Source organism: Misgurnus anguillicaudatus, chromosome 21, assembly GCF_027580225.2.
Source record: "Misgurnus anguillicaudatus chromosome 21, ASM2758022v2, whole genome shotgun sequence".
Taxonomy (NCBI): domain Eukaryota; kingdom Metazoa; phylum Chordata; class Actinopteri; order Cypriniformes; family Cobitidae; genus Misgurnus; species Misgurnus anguillicaudatus.
The window spans coordinates 42,460,431-42,480,327 of NC_073357.2; the positions used below are offsets into that span (position 1 = coordinate 42,460,431).

Here is a 19,897-nt window from a genome sequence, read left to right on the forward strand (position 1 = left end):
CTAGATGTTGATGACTTGTTTGCTTTTGCAGAATGAAACTGAAATAGTTTGTTAGTAAAAAAAAAGTGTTTGTTTTCTTGGGTTGATCAGACTTTAAAGAGATAGTTCGCCCAAAAATGAAAATTCTGTCATCATTTACTCACTCTCATGTTGTTACAAACCCGCATACAACACAAAGAAAGATATTTTGAGAAATGTTTGTATCCAAACCATTCGTGGACCCCATTCACTTAGTAGGAAAAAAGAATACATACATTTCTCAAAATATCTTCCTTTGTGTTCATCAGAACAAAAAAACTTATACAGGTTTGTAACAAAATGAGGGTGAGTAAATGATGACTTTCATTTTTGGGCGAACCATCCCTTTAAATGCAGTGGATTCCTGCTAGTTATACTAAAATAGTAAGACTTCATTTATTAATCAACTCTTTAACCCTAATAAGTCCCTTGGGGTCAATCCTACCCCAAGCCACTTTTATTTAGTTAAAAAACATGGTTCCCTTTATCACAGTGGAATAAGATTTTGTGACTTTTCCAGATTATCTGTCAAGATTCATATAAAAAACTGGGCTTGATTCGGTCGTTCTAAAGAGGTGTCAAAAAAATCACCAAAAGAGGCCCTTTGGGGTAAAAATGACCCCAATTCAAATGAATGGGAAATAAAATCAATGCATACAGAATAAATCTGAACATTTTTACACAGAAAGGTAGGCCTGGTACTAGAGCACAAATGCAATATAGAAAAGACATGCTCAATCACACACACACAAACAGACACACACAAACTCACAAAGGTATGACTGCCACAGAGAGTATTTTTTTCACAGAATTTGCCAAAAAAACAGCCAAAGATGCAAAACAAAGATGTAAAATGCTCACAGGTTACGCACAAACACACAGACTCACACATACGCACAAAGACACAGTAAAACTTACACACACATAAAGACACGCTCACACACACGCACGCGCACGCGCACACACACACACACACTTACATTTAGTCAAATTTCTTTGGCATTTTGTAAAAACAGACATTTTAAAATGCATTAAATCTTAATTCCTAAACTGTAACCATAAAACTGTTTTTTTTTTTCCTAAACACCAAATGGTCGAATTCAACACATAGCATCTAGATCAATATCTAAAAACAATTTAAATCAAATTTAGATAATAATTTATGTGAATTTTTCATAAAAATTTGATATTTTACAGGCAAGCTAATGGTATAGTTGAGGAATTGAGTGGTAAACAGGTACAAAAGTATTTCATATCTCACAAAAAAAAACAGCATTATTGTATAAACGGGAAGTAAACAAAAAATGATATGTAATTTGTATCATTAAAAATTTATATATTTTTGTAATCACCCTTTAAATTTCAGGGGTCATTTTTACCCCCAGGGAACTCTTACGTATACAGGAAAATAGGGGCTTATGAGGGTTAAATCCATTTATTTGAGGAAATGATTGCCATCACAAATATGTTCAAACAATTTAGCATTTTTTAAGTCTATGCACAAGTCTATAAATACAAAAATACAAATTTATATCACTATTACATAGAATAAACCATTGAATATTAATAAGGGGAAAACTCAGCAATACAATCAGAAAGACAATACAATCTTTATCAAAATCCTTCAAATTGTCAGAATCTTAAAATAAGTCATACACAGACAAAACCAGCCAGAACCTTCAAATTATAAGGTTGAAAGAACAGTATAAATACAACAGTAGTATATGGGAATGTGGAGAAAAGTAAACATAGTACTTTAATGGGTCCTTCATGAAAACATAAGTCATTTTAATTTCAAACCTGCTGTTTATTTGTCTACATCATAAAATCCAGATGATGTATTCATCATGTCATACCAACATTGGCCTCCAGTCAAAAAGTGCTTTCAATTAAGAACTTCAGAAAGAAATAAAATCAAGAATATAAATGAGGAACGACCTTCTTTATCAAAGTGTTACATCAAGTATAAACAAGTTAACAATGGCCTGTAGTGTCCATAATATCACTTTAAAAAAAAGAAATCCTTCAGAAATTGATTTTTATAAAGACGATGAGTTCAGTAAATAGAATTTAGTGTCTGGAAGCTTGAGCGATTCAACAATTCAAGCCTTTATCATTAAGGCACACTAAGAAAGATACACAGTTTAGCTGATGTAATCGTATACCGCACACACAGTACACTCGTTCCTTGAAATACAGTATTAAATGTCAATTAATACAAAGAGGGAACCTTCATGAATGTCATATCACACGCACAGATTCTGTATATATATATACACCTTTCTTAAACACTCTATCCTTGGTTGGATCAATATATACAGATAACTGCACAGAGATGCGAAGCACAATAAAAAATCATTAAAAACAACCATAAAGAGCATGAAAACAATCAATAAACTATTCACACACAAATTAGTCTCTATAAAGTATCTAAAAGTTGTAATATCGAATGATTAGTGATTTTTTTAAAAGCTTGAACTAGCTATAAAACTCAAACCATTCACACACCAGCACATTGCTATCATTTGAAAATGAATACAGGGTCGCACTGCAGATGTGAAATGTTTGATACAAAAAATAATAAACATTAAAATAAATACTGGTGATCCTGCCTTTGAGCGACCTGTTCTTTACAGAGAATATAACCAAATAAATGTACATCTATTGTACTAGTGTAATGTGTTTGATACAAGAAGATAATGGCAAATAAAGATAAAACATAACAAAAGACTTCAGTTTGTATGAAATGCCGTGAAAACATTCAAATACAAAAGCCCACCGATTTCTATTTCACTTCAATCCAAAAGCATTAATCGTTATGTAAAGTCTCAGAAAATCACGACATACGTTTGATCTTCCACTGCTGTAAATAGTTTATGTACAGTGTTTTTGGTCTTTAACATGCCATTGTATAGACAACTGGTAGTAGAGCTAAACAGTGGGGTTTCAAACGGTGTTTGACAGGCTTATTGCAGACATTATTACAACCATCTGGTTCTGGTTTAGACATAAAACATCTAAGGTTCCCTGTTGGGGGATGCTAAGGAGCACTGTAGAGAGAATTTCAGTCAATAATAATCCAGATCATCCCAAGGCAAACCTCTTTCTTAATAAAAAAGATACATTTTAGGTATACAGTCAAATGATGACCGTAATGTGAAGGAAAATACCACAACAGGAATGCAGACTGTGGGCAAGGCTTGCACAGTCTAAGTCTCTATTGGTCCGCCTGTGGCCTTTACTGTAGTTCAGGCCGTGACTCCACCTCTCCCCGTGAGGCGGTGCGGGCACGCATGTACTCGCTGGTCTGCAGGGGTCCATCACGTGAGTCCCCGAGAAGCCACCTCTGCACGGCCAAGTAAGTATTCAGACTATAAACCACCGTCACCAGAAACCCAAAAATCTGTAGATGAAACACACACATAAACATTCATACTCAAGAGAACCAGAGATGAAGGTGTCCAGACTATATTTTTTAAATAACAGGTTTTACAGTATGGTAAATGACACTGCTCTCAATCTTACATCCAACCAGAGAGAGAGAGAGAGAGAGAGAGAGAGAGAGAGAGAGAGAGAGAGAGAGAGAGAGAGAGAGAGAGAGAGAGAGAGAGAGAGAGAGAGAGAGAGAGAGAGAGAGAGAGAGAGAGAGAGAGAGAGAGAGAGAGAGAGAGAGAGGAATTTTGCAGTACTCTGTGGTTATGAACAATCGCAGGGTGTTTAAGTGCTTTCCCCGCTGAGAACATCTGTATCATAAAACACTTGGCACAAATCCCAAGTTTTGAATATAATGCTGATCTCAGATCTACAATCCTGAGGATAAAGATTTGGCAAGGAGAACCTCATCTTATATCAATGTTAGAAATATATTCTGCCCTCTGTTTCTTTTGCTGATGCAGAAAAAACAAACCTCTTCAAAGCCACAAGAGGTTAGTAGCTTGGTCCAAAACAAGACACATTTAATGGAACGGTATGTATGTGGGAGTTACTTATTTACGATGGCTTAGGTTATAACATACTGCAACAATGAGCAATGCGGTAAAGCACTGACACAAATAAATCCTCAGCAGCTGCAGTAAAAAGAAAAATAAAGAGGCATATATTGGGATACAATGAACAAAATGTAATAGATACTCACTGAGGGGACAACACAACCATATTGGAGACTGTTAAGCCCTCAAAGAATTGAGATGAAACCATATAACACACTGCATGTCCAGGGATTGGAGATGCACTTATCATTTCAGTCACAAGAGGGCAGCGGAGCCCTAGCAGATTAGGACTCACTTAAATACTTCATGAATGACTAAGCATTGGAATTAAACCTGAATTAACTGAACCTAAGAGAAAATTTAGGTAAACAAATGAAGGGATAGGTACCACAGCTGCAATCTCTGCTCCAGATTTATGGTTGAGCGCTGCCAAAACCACAGAAGCCAGAAAGAAGAACAAGGTGCTGGTGGCAGTGTTGATAAGATCCTGCAAGACACAAAGATAAAATGTGATTGACATTATGCAGTATTTTCTCATTTTACATTTAAGGTTTAAATTATGGAGCTTCAGATTCAAATTCATGACTGATCTGTTCACAAAAGACACATGGGTCATGCACATCATCAAAAAATGTTATATTTTGTTTATACTTTTAAATCATCTGCTTAAACCATAAACTCTTTAGCAACTGTAAAAGAGGGATACAGTCAAAATATGTAAATGAGTCAATTTCTGTGATGTGCTTCAGCATTATATAATGAAGAGAAACACATACTCAGATGTGCATCAATAAGTCATTACCAATAAATTGCTCATTTTGGTTTTGTACATTTTGGCTCTGTTAAAATTAAAATGTGGTTGTCACTCCAGTGTGTACAGAATTTTGTGTAGACACATTTTTACAAGGTAATACAGACAAGAAGAAGCTGCTGAAATAAGCAAAGCAGAAAAGCCATAAAAATAAGGTGTGGTCATACTGTCATTGTGCTAAGTGCAGTGATGCAGTTTTACAGGCAGGGGGAAGCCAACCTCACCAACATTTCACCACCTTACAACAGCCAAAGAAAGAATTTGGACACTCAAGTCATGTATGGATGTCTTTCATTAGATAATATAACAAAGCAAGTGCCTTCACAATAAAAAGAAAAACTTTAAAAACGTAACCAATGTCTTTTTGTATATACATACTGTTTAACAAAAGACAAAAAGTAACTTTGATTCATAAAATACGCTCGTGGTTACTCTGAATAGAAGTGTTGTCATATGTCACTCAATCTGGTAAGTTGTTAAGGGTCATTGCCCTTCTTTATAAGTTAAAAACGTGATATGTTGAGAAGGGATCAAGTAGTTTAAATATCCTATAGACCCCTTCACGGTTCACGTCACAGGAGAATTTGCATGTCGGGGTCAGAAAAGTCATTCTATCAAGTTGAGTTGCGTATTGTTCGGTTGAATCCAAAGAGTATTGTTACCTACGTGTTGCGTCGTGGGCTGTGAAAATTGCACCAGCTCTGCAGTTAAGTTTTTCAGGATTCCTGCAGGATCTCATCCATAAAAGAAACTAGGTGACATATGGGTTGCAAGCAATTAAACGTGCAGATTGGGACCATGCAAAGATCAAAGAGGCTTGTGTTTGAAGTGCTCATTTCATTTCAGGTAAGTCATAATTTATCAGCCCTGTTAGATTAAAGTAGAAAGCGTGTATTGTGTGATTAGTTTTTAGTAGTTGCGCCTTTTTTTCTGACCGGGTGCTGCGTGCGCACCCAACCTAGGATGACGTGTTATTCTCAGACATGTTTGCAAAGGTTTTTTGCGTCTCCCTCAGACTGTAAACGAAACCCAAGCGCACAAAAAAAAAACAGCTGGGGCGCACCAGATAACACGTCAGGCGCGTTGTACATCATCCGCGGCACTGCAGTCACGTGACTTTAGTCTCGCACATACGCTTTACACCAGACGCGGAAGAGAAGACAATGCTGAATTAAGTCTTATTTTTGGACCAAAATGTATTTTCGATGCTTCAACACATTTTAACTGACCCACTGATGTCACATGGACTACTTTGATGATGTTTTTATTACCTTTCTAGACATGGACAGTATACCGTACGTAGATTTTCAATAAAGGGTCAACAAGCTCTCAGACTAAATATAAAACATCTTAAAGGTCACGTTCTTCCTGATCCCATTTTTGAAACTCTAGTTAGTGTGTAATGTTGCAATAATAGCATAAATAATACCTATAAAATGAAAAAGCTCTACGTTTACTGCCAGGTGATATATTTTCTTTAACAGAAGTCCCCTTTCAAAGCCAACAGCAAACGGCCGGTTTGGACAACAGCCCTCTACTTCCTGCTTTAATGACGTCAGTAGAACAGTTTTCTGACTAAACTCCGCCCACAGGAATACGTCAGTCGCCAGCTTAGCTAACGGCAAGCTAAGCTGCTATTGAATCACAACACACTAAATAAGCTACACAATCAGAACTCAATACGTATTTTCTGAAGGAGGGACTTCATGGAACAAGGAAGACATCAGCCCATTTTGAGGACAGTACAAACAGCACCATACAGATAAGTAAATTTTGTGAAAAATACCATGTTTTTTTACACGTGAAACATGAACACATGTTATAATGCGCACTGTAAACACAATCAAAGCTTCAAAAACACAGAAAGAACGGGACCTTTAAACCCTTCTATCCATTAACAATAACTTTACAGTGTTTATAGTTATAATACTTTCACAAATCAAGGTCAAAACTTTCAGGAATGACTGAGGAGGAAAGGCAAATTCCTCTGATCACTCCTCCAGTTGACCCGAACATTTAAGAGTCTGGAATAGATGTGGGTTTCGTCTGAGCCATCACGCTGTGGGGGGGAAATGTAACAAGCTCTTCAAAGCACTTTGCAACTAAACCTCACTGGCTGGCACCTCAAATTTCACATCATAGGCCAACACAGCACAAACTGCTGGCTTTGATGTTTTCAAATGAATGCAGACTGCGATTTCCTCTCGGCTCGAGGTTGTGTGGAGTAGAGGAGACGATACAAAATCATCAGCAGTTTCTAAGCAACTATACACAAAATAAAGCACAAAACAGCACTTTCAGAAAGAAGCAATAATTGAATTCTTCTTGTAGCGAGGGACAGCAGATGGCAAATATATTAATTTGTATCTGAATGAAACTAACAGTTTTTATATAAAAAAAGGTTGGCCTTTTTTAAAGCTTTTTCCAAAATGGTGGGGTAACCAGAACCTTTATATAAATTGAAAGCTTTAAGATTTCCAAACGGATGAGTTGATTGATTCGATATTGCGAGGAAACATGTGATTTATCAAAATAATAAAGCCAAAACCGGATCATCTTCCCCTTATGTTGTACTTTTGAGTATTTTGCTTGTGGGCAAATGTGATGTAACCAATGGCCACTTAATACAGTTAAACCAGATTTCCCACACTATAGAAAATTGGTCTCCTTTAAGATAAATACACACTCAGAGAGAAGAAAATTGAGCTGTATTAGCTGGGTGGTTTGCCACTAAGCACTCCAGCGTGACTCAAGCATGGCCACCCATGTGACCCAACGCATGATGAGGTCCCACACTGTCTCACATGATACTCACCCCTTCTCTCGTCCACAAACACATCAGCAAAACCATGCCCATCTCTAAAACAGGATAGAGCATTAAACCATATGCCAAACCAGAATACAGTCTCAATCTCTGAAACATATGCCAAACCATCCTTTGCTCTCACACATACTTCAACAGATGGCTCAAATGTATGCCAAACCAAACTCTGAAACACACTTAATGTTAAAAACTGCTGACGAGTTTAAAATATACTAAGAAGTAAGAGAACACAGAGTATAAGATTGATTTTTAAGTGATAATAAAACCAGTTTAGCTTTATAAACATGCTCAAGATTACATAAACACAGTGACTATGCATATAATGTATAGGTATAAAATTTTAAATCAGGAGTGTTCTTAAAATACAATTTCAGTTTTGGCCATTTCTAGAGAAAGCAAGCTGGGTTCAGGGGGTGTAAACCTGGGAAGTGTACTGTTCAGCACATTGTTACTGTGGCCATTTATAATGTTAACAAAGAACTGCATATACAGCAGCACATTTGACAACTACTTCTGGCCTTTGCATTTTCAGCACCAATTGACCCTTCACAGGAGTTTGATTGACAGGTGACCTGACCAATCATAACACTGATATCATGTACATGCACCGCTATTCGTTATTTTGTCAATCAAACCACATAGCAAGGTAAACTGGCTGCACACATGTAAATAGTCCTTTGTGATATTTGCTTGTTGTCACTCTGTCAAGTTCAAGTTAATGCAAATAAAAAACCGTGTTGTACTGTTTGATCTCAGCGTTCACGCTATATAACAATAAATACTTAACAGACTTAAAAAAAAAGAATAAACGTCTGAAGTTGTACCTCATAGCCAAACTGCAGGACTGCATCTTAAAACTTTTGACACTGAGACAATTTTATCAAGGGTAAAATCTGATCGTAATGGTCATGATCACAGTTTCACCCGTTCACTAAATCTGACAGAAACCAGTGGCGCTAACCACATGTTTATGTTTAGATCTTTATGTTGTTTACTTTATTCCCAGTCACTTTCTCGTCGTAAATGTATACTTTGGATGCATATTGGAGACCTTCTGCATGCTTTTATCTTAAAATCATCACGTCATTTCTTCCAGTAATAATTATTTTGCGGTATCATGCTTTGCTGAAAGGGGGATGGGTTTGCAAAGTGTCAATTGCAGTATACGGCTATTACAGTAAGTTAATGATGTGCATGTCATGCAAAAAAATGTATGAACTTAATTCACCTTAGGTCGCTCTGGATACAAGCGTCTGCCAGATGCATTTGTAATGTAATGTAAATGTGTATTCCGCACACGGTCACAAAAAAAGTTATTTATACACATGCAGTATATTCATGGAGACAAAGTTGGCATGAAAATTGCATACATGCATGCCTGTGTAAGAGAAAGGGAGAGAGGAGAAAAGAGAATTAGGTGGGGTGTTTGCAAAACTCGCTTCTGTGCTTTAGGGTCTGTGCCAAATATGTCCAGTTGTGCACTTATACTGAGTTACATACTGTTTTAGGCAACTGTATGCCCATAAATGTTACAATTGTGAAAAAGGAATTATATTTGATGTTTGTTTGGCAAAATATTCCTTATTCCAGAATGTTCAGCTATATCTTTATCTGTCTAAGAGGTGAAATTTTAGGATTAAATAAAGTTGCTAAAGGTTTTGTTTGGCCTATCTTGTATGTGCTTAGGCTCTCTGAGGCTGTGTGTGGAGAGCATGATGCTGAAACTGTTGAATGAATGTAATTTAGGGGTTCAAAATAGGTTTTCATGTAATGCCATTAAAATAAAAGAACAGTAGTTTCCTCCAGAACATACTTAAAACACCATTAGGGACAGTTTGTTGAGTAATGCTACCCCTCTCTCGCTGTAATGCTTAAAGCTCCTGTTCTTTGTGTTTTTGAAGCTTTGATTGTGTTTACAGTCTGCAATATAACATGTGTTCATGTTTTACATGTAAAAAAACATGGTATTTTTCACACAATTTACTTTTCTGTATAGCGCTGTTTTCACTGTCCTCAAAACGGGCTGATGTCTTCCTTGTTCTATGAAGTCCCTCCTTCAGAAATACGTATCGAGTTCCGATTGTGTAGTTTGTTTCGAGTGTTGTGATTCAATAGCAGTTCAAAAAACAGGTTCTCCCAATACTTCACAAAAGGAAAAGTGTATTTTTCTATTAAATCTGTATTTAATCTATTTCTAGTATTCCATTACACTCCACATGGTTTTCTGTGTATGTGCGTACGCTTACACACACATTGTTAGTTTGCAGAGTTTCTAAATGGGTACAATGGTGCCAGCGTACCACCGCAAACTGAATGTAGTCATTCTACTGACCTATCACTTTCAATAATGTCAGTCACTGTGCCAGACCCCTCTGAGCCTGGCACAAAACCACACTATATCAAAGCATTCTGTGGAAATTGGGACTGCACAATAGACGGACCCTCTGAAACCCACTACTAATGTGGGCTTAGAAATTTGTGTGCTCTTCTAAACTGTTGTCATCTCTTTAAATAGCAATCACTTGTAAAGAGATTTAACTTAAAATCTTAACCAAACTGCTTTTTATGGGCAGAAGTTTAAAAAAAAAAAAAAAATCGAAGAACAAACCCTATTCTGGGACAGAGGTCACAATTACAAGACCATACACGGACCATAAGAGTGTAATTTCAGCAACAAAAATTGCAGTTTACTTTTAGCACATTATTATGTGAAAGTTCCTTAAGCACAGCAGTGCTGAAATTAGAAAGCCAGTGATATAAACACAACGGAGAGGAGATCCAGACTGTTACAGCACCCCCATCCCAATGCATCCATTCCAGAACAAATGAGAAGCCTGAGGCTCGTGGGGTCTGTCTGGCAGGAGATGGTGCTCGGTCCAAAACCTCAGCGCCACCACAGCTGAAACGATCCTGAAGATCATAGTTCCTCTAATGAGCCAAGGCAACACCAACAAACCCCAAACCTTCAGTATTCACAACATCCACATGGTCTAACATCTACACACTCATGACCAAGACATACTGACTGTCCATGAAATTATTAACCCTTTCCTCACAGCACATTCAAAACTTATCAAAGCATTTGGAGATTTGACCTAGAAGTTAGTGGCCTCCAATATCACAATCAAAAGGCCGACGTATTATCCTAAAAAAGTCCCAAAACTCTAAACAATGGTGGTCATGTGGACCATGCAAGAGTTTAAATCTGATTCGCAGCATTTCCTTAATGAGTGTGAGTGAGGTTAAGCACATATTTTTGTGTACACCCCAATGCAATGTGATAGTTATGGTTGGATGCAAGTTGCTACTGCAATCTTTTCTCTACTAAGTACGTGGCGTGCATAGCTCTGGAAATGAAACTTTGACAGGCTTTTTCATCATAATCTCTGTAATGGATCCACAACACTGAGGTCCAATTATGATGAGCTTTGTGTGTGTATAGGCATGGAAACAAAGGGACTCATGCCTTATTAATCTTTTAGTGAATCAGTAAATTAATCTCTCAAAAGGGGCCGTTTGCTAAAAGTGGGTTTAATGAGAGTTGCGAGCAAGCAACCACATAAAGCCTGTGTGCATGGCCTTCACCTCAGTCAAAACACAGGAGAGCAGCTTTTTTTAAATGTACTTTGTTATTGATATTTTATTGCAATGGGAAAGCTATTTCATTTTGTAGCCAGCTGACAGGACTACAAATAACTTTGTGGTCCATCATCACTATTATGCTTTGGAACTTTCTCCCCTAATCCATTTATTCAATGTCAAAATGTTTCCATGGAAAAAAACTTTGTTATGTTCTAGAGGAATACCTGAAGGATTAGTTCAGCCAAAAATAACAATTGTGTAATTATTTACTCCCATTACTCCAAACCGGTGACCACTTACCTTCTTCTGTGAAATCTTATGTCTGGATAATCGAGTCAGTGAGTCAAAAGCAATCATATGACTGCATTCTTTTGATAACAGACCACATAACTTCTTACTTCAATTACTTACAAAATTGAAACGGGTTTGAAATAAAATGAGGGTGTGTTTATAATGACAGCATTTTCAATAAACATTTTTGTATTTAAAGGTGCAGTGTGTAGATTTTAGCGGCATCTAGCAGTGAGATTGTGAATTGCAACTAACGGCTCAGTCCACCGTTTACCGAAACAGATAGAGAAGCTACTGTAGCCACCACAGGACAAACATGTTGTTGTCTAAAACAAAATACAATACTGACAAAGCGCGCTCTGTAGAGCAGTTTGTCTGCTTATGCCTACTGTAGAAACATGGCGGCACAAAATGGCGACTTCCATGTAAGAGGACCCGCAGTGTATGTAGATAAAAATATTAGGGATGCACCGAAATGAAAATTCTTGGCCGAAACTGAAAAAAGGAAACCAAGGCCGAAAAACCGAAACACCGAAATAAATTATTATGCCAATTATTAGTACAATTGCATTTATGGCTATCACTGTGTACTAAATTTACTAGGGGTGTGTGACGGATAAAAAAACTCAGTTCGGATCACATTACAGTTTTTGAGGCACAGATCAGATTATTTAAGCAGGTGGGAAAAATCTAATAAACAATAAAGAAATTGCAAACATTTATAAAAGAGAACAAAGTTGTACATTAATAAGGTTTGATTAACATTAATGACACAGATTTAAGTAGGTTAATCTGACTGTAATCTATATACACTTAAGACATAAACAAATGTTTTTATTAGAAAAAGAATACTGTGGGGATAATTTTGTTTATATGTGCCCTGTCAATAACAGCGAGATTTTATGTTTGCTTGTTTTTTTTTTAAACGCGTTTCTCTCGTATGTGCACTACCGAGGGCACTTAAACGCGTGCACATACAGAGACCGAGGGTGAATCCCAAACAGCACAACAGTCGATCCACATAAAAACGTTACGTTGTTTTTCATTGCTTTATTCGCCAAATGTATGTTAATTGATTACAGTATGAGACACATTAGCGCGACTCTCTCTAAAGTTTACACATCAAGACATGCTTAATCTTTGCAGACGCGTGCAAACAGCTCGACTGTGAGTGAAACCTGCTTGAGCACGAAGGGGAGGGGTGGGAGACGACTGATCACCGTGAGTGAAACCCAAGCGCTAGCGCACAGATGGGAGGGGCGCGGTTGACATTCATTTTCGGTTTACATTTTCGGCTGGATTTTTTATTTCGACCCGAAACCGATAATGCCATTTTCGGCCAAAATTTCGGTGCACCCCTAAAAAATATCTCATTCTAAGTTAATAAAAAAACATAGTTCATTATGTAAGGTCTTTATACACCACTGACAATATAGTTATGTAGATTATATTGCATTTCTGTCATTAGATCTTTCTAAAATTTACACACTGCGCCTTTAACTCGTGAGTCATGAGTACTTCAATGGAACAGTCATGGTCAGAAAGCGCATTACATAAAATATAACCCATTATACAAAATCTACAGAGATATCTATTTAAAATGCTACTGTGCAATGAAATCATATCATAAAATCAGCCAACATACCGTAAGACTCCAGTTGACATGCGGCACTTTGGTGTGAAGGTTCAGGCTGAAGATGAAAAGCAAGACGCCTGTGACAACGAAGGCACTGCAGCTGACAAACTCAAAGAGGTAGACGCCGGCACAGGGCGAGCACATCATTATGGTCTCAATGCAAATGAAAGAAATAAGAGCCAAGACCTGCAGCAGAAAGAAGAAAAGCCCAACATTTAAAACAAACACAAGAATAGGGGAACAGATCGACCATTTTCCCAGTAATATGCAAAACGCTTTATTGTAGCCAAGCATCAAAGTCAGATGATGCTACTAACCTACATGATACACCAACTCAAATACAATACACTCAAAAAAGCCCATTAAGCATTAAAAGGACAAATGTATCTCTTAAATTTTTTAAGGTATAAATGAATCATCTACATTAAGGGGTTACTCTGTAATGCATTTTCCACATGGTCATAACAGAGTCTCGTGAAGCTGAAGTCGCATAGGGTTCACCAACGTTTTCCCGCCACATTCATCAACAGACCACAGCATGGGAAGAATTTTGAGGTTAATGTGCTATTTAGGTGTTATGCATTACTGACTCTCCAGCACAAAACCTCAGACAGATTACGGGTTCGCCCGCTCCAAACAGAGAAGAGACAGAATCCCTGTCAAAAGCATTCCAACATCCAGACTGGAGCAGCTTACAGCAGGCCCAGACCGGATGCTGTCATACGACAGAGAAGTGTACTCGAATTAGGCACGGTGGCCTTGAACCATGCCCGAGCGTGATAGTCCCTCCTCCTAACTTCCCCACAGGCTTGCACTCAAACCATATTTTTCGATCCAGACTCGAGCATGCTGTCATGTTGCTTTTTCGATCTATTGCTAATGCTAATAACACCCTGGCATGTTACGGAGTGATCAAATCACACAAGTCAAACGAACCATTGGGGTCAAACGTTTGGTTTGGAAAGTGCGAGTATGCCCTAATTGACCCTTCGCTAAGCCTCGCCCTCCTTAGTTACTGTTGCTATGCCTGTCAAGCTTTTGCGCCTGGCAAGTCTATTACAGTATGCACCGGTGTCAGACATTCTCAAGGAGATCATTTTTAGCAAACAGGTGAAATATCTGTGAAAGCAAGACAAAAGGGACTACAGCATGCATTTGAGGAATATAACCATGACATAATATGCAACAGATTAGAAAATAATTTAATCAAAATTTAAAGGAACAGTATGTAGGATTGTAGCCAAAACTGGTATTGCGATCACAAAACTTGTGGCTAAAACTGGTACTGCAATCACACAACTGGTGGCCAATACACCACATGACAACATAAACATCAGTTGAGGGCTGCAACTCCACTTTTTAAATGACAATATCCTGACCAGACCACTGTTGTCAGTGACATAAGTATTTGAAATGAAAATGATTTCTTAATGTTTAGTGACATATCAGGGCCATTTTATGATTCATTGATATAAATTTCTTACATACTGTTCCTTTAAGCTAAAGCAAGCAGCCGCCGCCTCATACGCTGACCATTCAAATGGGAAACACAGATTGAAACAGCTAAATTTGAATAAAATTTGTGAAAATAATCTAATAATTATAAATCAAACAGCTTATCCATAAGTCTTGTGGAATAAACACAAGACATTATCCTGACCACTTTGCAATGATAACATTTTAAAGCTTACAGAACTAAGTTAACCCCGCGAGAGCTGCTGTGACCAGACCGGGGTACTCAGAGGTAGGTCATCTATTAACAAAATTAACTAAAATATTTTTTAAAGCATGACAGTTAGCCTCCATCTTGCCTTTAATCATCTTATTTTACTTTCAAATATATGCATTATGAACAAAGAACTGTCGTTATTTCCAAGCAATGGTGTGCTAGCCACCTAACAGTAGCGTGCTCTTACATTGGAGCAAACATGTGTTTTGGTTAATCCTGTCGCTTTAGTTGTGAATTCCACACTGCTTGATCCACGTCCAGCATTTCTTCACTTGGGTTTTATGTTAAGTTTCGGGAAGGGAAAAATTCCATCACCCCATCCAAACTTTTAGGAAACCGGTTATCAAATTTACACAATCCATACGCACAACGCTTCAGTATGTTTCCCTCGCTTTAAAATAGTGCTGCAATTAATCGCATCGCAATCGCAATGTCAACCTGTGCAATTATATGACAGCAAAATGTTGCAATTATATTAAATAAATAAATGTGTGGACTTGTTAACACAAACTTTCTGATACCAGTTTGATGATTTTCGTTGCTGTTTAAAAAAGAAAGAAAAACGAACAAAAAAGGCAGTGCACGTGTGGCATGCACGTGTGTGGTGTGCGTCGTCACTTATACCAGAGCGAAGATGGATGCAGAGGAGGTTGACAGTGATCTGGTAGCTAAAAAAAAAAACTATGTCTGTTGTATGGCGGTATTTTGGATTTAGGATTACTGACACTGAGCAGTTGCTACATCACGTGGCAATACGAAAACATTTCTAGTTTTTAGCTAACATTTTAGCTAAACTGTGTGTGGATTTTCCTTAAAACCCATCAAGTTGACTCATGATACCATTTAGTATAATCGCAATCGCACATCGCAATATTAGCAGCAATAACCGCAATGGGAAAAATTACCCAAATCGTGCAGCCCTACTTTGAAAGCTTGACAGACCTCCCGCACCTAGTTACAGTTGCTAAACCAAGATTGGCCTGTGGTGGTTTTTTGGATGTGGCTTAGCGAAGGGTCAACTGAAGTATACTGCACATCTAGGAATGAAAGCATAATTTGAAAACCTCCGTATATAATAATTTCTTTGATAAAAGAGATAACAGTGGAAACATTTAATTCATGCTGATGCTAAATAATCATTGCTTGATATAGGGTCCCTTGGTGAATGTCTGATTCCCCTTTAATTTTTCATTACACCACCTCCTGAAAATTCCTCTTGTCAACGGAGGACGTTTGGCAGGCCCTAACCCAAAAGTGCACTAGGCGTGAACTTGTGACCATGCCTTTATGCATGTCTGTGAAATTGTTGAAACCTCCTTTGCAATGGACTTTCTCATACTGCAAATCACAAACTGTGTTGAAATGCAGACTGCAGCATGCATCAGAGAGCTTTTTAATATAACAATTTAATTGGCCTTCACAATTTTTTATTAGATAGGACAGTTAAGACAGAAAAGGTTGTTAACAGAAGTCAGGAAAGGACCACGAGCTTGGATTCGAAAGCAAGTTGTCCGAAACGCTTTTGCACAACATGCACACACGGAGCCCACTTGGTTATTGGTGCTGACAAGCAAGCTTTCTTTACTGTAATCACTGTACAAGAGATTTTAACAAAAGCAGTGTTTTTCATGGCAGCTGTCACCTGCTTTAACAATCAAAAAACATTTCATAACCTGTTATCCATATAAAACATTATAAAACATATGCAATGCTTTAACTGTGATGATCAATGCTAAATATTAATAGATTTATTAGAACTAAATCAGCATGTGAAGAATAATTGCTTAAAGCTGAACATGTCTTTATGACAAAAGGGTCAATGACACTTAAGCCTATTGATATAAACTGTTATCGTTTCATAATTTCTTTGCAAAAAACACACAGACCCTTGCTTATCCAATCCGGGTTAATAGTACTGATCAAATATGTGGACAAAACATAAATGGCAGCGTATTTCATCTTGCTCAATCAGCTAGCGTATCTGTAGATGTGTTTATTGCCCCCAATATATGCAGCACATCCCACAAACTGGAGGTGTCTGCCGCAAAGAGCTCATGCTGGGTGACGTAATGAATATGTTACCTCAATGCACCCGTTCTTCAAAGCCACCCTGTTATCAGGGGAGACATTAGCTATTACTTGTTGCAATGGCCACATGGAGTGAAATCCCCAGTTTGTACACACGCCATCTGTTTGTGCCCCAAAAAATTATTGGCGCGAGGCTTTGTCTGACAGCTTGCATTGTGTTCCAAGTGCCCCTCCTTGAATGGAAAATAGCCAAACAGTCTCTTCCTCACCCAAAGGGAATTGCTCTGGTCTTCTTGCACAATACTGAAACCACTATTTGAAAGTGTTTTAACCTGAGAGATGTTTGAGGCAAGCGCATTACATAAGTTCTGAGAGGGAGAGCGGCTGGAGAATATATTTACAGACATGCGTATGCAAAAAGCATCTGGCAAGTCCATCAAACTCCGTAGTTTGTACTTTCAATAATATTTAACCTTTCCTTATCAAAACACTCCTTTGAAAAATACTACCCTTCAACGTAAACTGGATACATTTATGTTGCTACTTAAATAATTGGCCTGAAAGAAAAATGTCCCTTCTTGTCAAACTGGTTATGCAAAAGACACCATATGAAAACAAAGAACCGTAAGGGTGTTAAAGTGGTACATGAGTATCTACCAGCCAATAACATTTCAAGGCGTTCACATCCATTAATGATCCATTGATTTGAGGATAAACAACAAAAAAGCGTCACAAAGATTAAACAGTGAAAATGACTCCTCCTCATCCCAAATGGGCCTTAGGTAAATCATTGGCTAGTGCATGGAGAATGCTGATGTAGCTTGTCAAGCTAACAGCAGGAAACATGCAGCCATGTGAAAAGTCAGATCTGAGCTACAGATCAATTTGTTCTCCATAATTTTTTTTTTTTAAATACAATGAAATTTGTGTGGAGGACAAAACTGGGACATTCACGATACACAAGGAGTTATAAACTAGGCAATGTGAGCAAATATTCAATTGAGGCGCTAAAGAAAAACAGGCTAAAATCTAATCAGCTTATGTCATATGGTTAATGTATTACATATCTGTCAAACTTTTATGAGGTATGTTTTATTACTTACTAAACACAAAGTCAATAGATTTATGTCCGGAGCTCTGAACACCCCAAGGAATATCACTGGAATGTTGCAATTTAAAAGTTATGTGGGAACTTTCTGAATCACATCCTGTTTAGTTTATAATTCAATCTTTAATTCTAATTATACCATCGGTTTATTATTCATCGCTTTAACTAACCTGCATTCTTGCCACATGCACAGTAATACTGTGCACTCCACAAGGCTGTGTGACCTTCATAAACATCTCAGATCTTATTCTGAAGCTGGACTGTAAATGCCCATTCCTTACCTTCCATTTCCAGCTCTGTGGCGGACTTTTACATGGAGCTGATCTAACATGAGCTAAACTGTGATCAGTTGCAGTCTTTTAATAAATACAGTAATCTGTCAAATCTTTGCTTTATTGAATGACTTCCTTTCCCCCCACAATGCATGCAGCTTCATAACAGTGCATCACCATGAGGGCCCGATCTGAGATGCTTTTCTTTTGCTGAGCAAGCAGAACACAGAAAGCCATCTTTCTTTTCTCAAGCTTTCTACTCCCTTTTAGACATCTGGCAGAAGCCCCTGAAATGAGTTCACGTGCAGATATTAAGTGCAATTACACCAAAGACCATCCTCTTAAAGTTAATTTAGCAAGAATCCAAGCAACATTCCTTCTGTCAGTGATGCATTCCAGCGATTTTGACGCCTATTAGCATGCACTCAGTATAAATTGGTTTGCACGTGGTATTTGAAAATAAAATGTAGAAAGAAGTAGAATGGTGAGACAGGGAATGAAAGATTTAAATGTTTTGTATGCATACTGTAAAACTTTGTGGGCTCATAAGTGCAAATACATTTTGAACTTACCACTTCGATTACTTTTAAAATACCGAAATGGGATTTGAGATACTCCATGTCACATCTAATGCCCCTAAACACATTTCTGGAGTGCACGGGCTCGGTGGTCGGTTGGTATGGACTGTTGGCCCCTGAAATCATGGATGTGTTGGAGGCCTCGCCATCAAAGCCGTCCGTGTCCTCGTTATTCCTCATGCTGAACTCCTCGCGTTCCGCCCAGATATGAGATCAGATTTTGGGGTAACAGTTAAGACTTGCAGTGATCCGCTGCACTTCTGAATAACGTTACTGGCAGACAGAAAACACCAGTCGCAATGTTTCAACAAACAACAAGCTTTGTTACAGAACGATCACCGTAAATGCCGCGATGAACTCCAGCGGTGAGTATGACCTATACTCGATCTCGAGCCCAACGACTACATCCACCTTTCCATGATCCCAAACCTGACTCTGTGTTGGGATCCTGTTCTGATCAGAACCGACGAGCCCGAATGATCACCGCTTTTCTTTCATGCCATTCCCCATATTTCACAGTTTCGGGACGGGGATGCAGAATGTAATGTTGTAGAGTTAAGAGTCTCCGCCCCTCAACTACATTCCTGCGAGGATTTCATCAAAAGTCTGATGTCAGCGAAGTAGACGCACAAAACAATCATTCCGAGAAAGTCTGGTGGTTATATTCTGTTATGCAGACGAAAATCACAATACTGAAGTGCAAGACGACAAACGGCAGTCTAAACCGAGCGTGCAACCTACCTATACAGCAGTTTTGGCGTCAGCTAACTTACAACGCCCCTTTAGTGGCCAAAACAATAGGTGTGTTTAAATTTATCCGGCGCTGCGCAGACCCATCGAACTGTGTCATCAAAACACCGCGAGAGCTAGCCATAGTTGTGCTTTCTCGCGGTACTTTGATGTCATACGCCGATCGATCTGGGTAGCTCCGTCGACCATACCTCATCCCAATGTAGGCATCTCAGTAGCATTTGAAATACAGCCTCTGTGTTTGTCTGACGACTAGGCAGGTGATCGTAAATTTATTCAAG

General features: G+C 38.2%; 1 protein-coding gene across 1 annotated transcript; it reads right to left on the minus strand.

Annotated features, from left to right (window-relative positions):
* Nucleotides 1-1,804: 1,804 nt before the first annotated feature.
* cmtm4 (CKLF-like MARVEL transmembrane domain containing 4) lies at nucleotides 1,805-19,644 on the minus strand. Its single transcript, XM_055207976.2, has 4 exons — nucleotides 18,861-19,644; nucleotides 13,161-13,337; nucleotides 4,396-4,494; nucleotides 1,805-3,421 (listed from the first exon to the last, which is right to left on the minus strand). Exons 1-4 carry the CDS (start codon nucleotides 19,044-19,046, stop codon nucleotides 3,257-3,259), a joined length of 627 nt encoding a protein of 208 aa, XP_055063951.1. The 5' UTR covers nucleotides 19,047-19,644; the 3' UTR covers nucleotides 1,805-3,256.
* Between the last annotated feature and the right edge of the window lie 253 nt (nucleotides 19,645-19,897).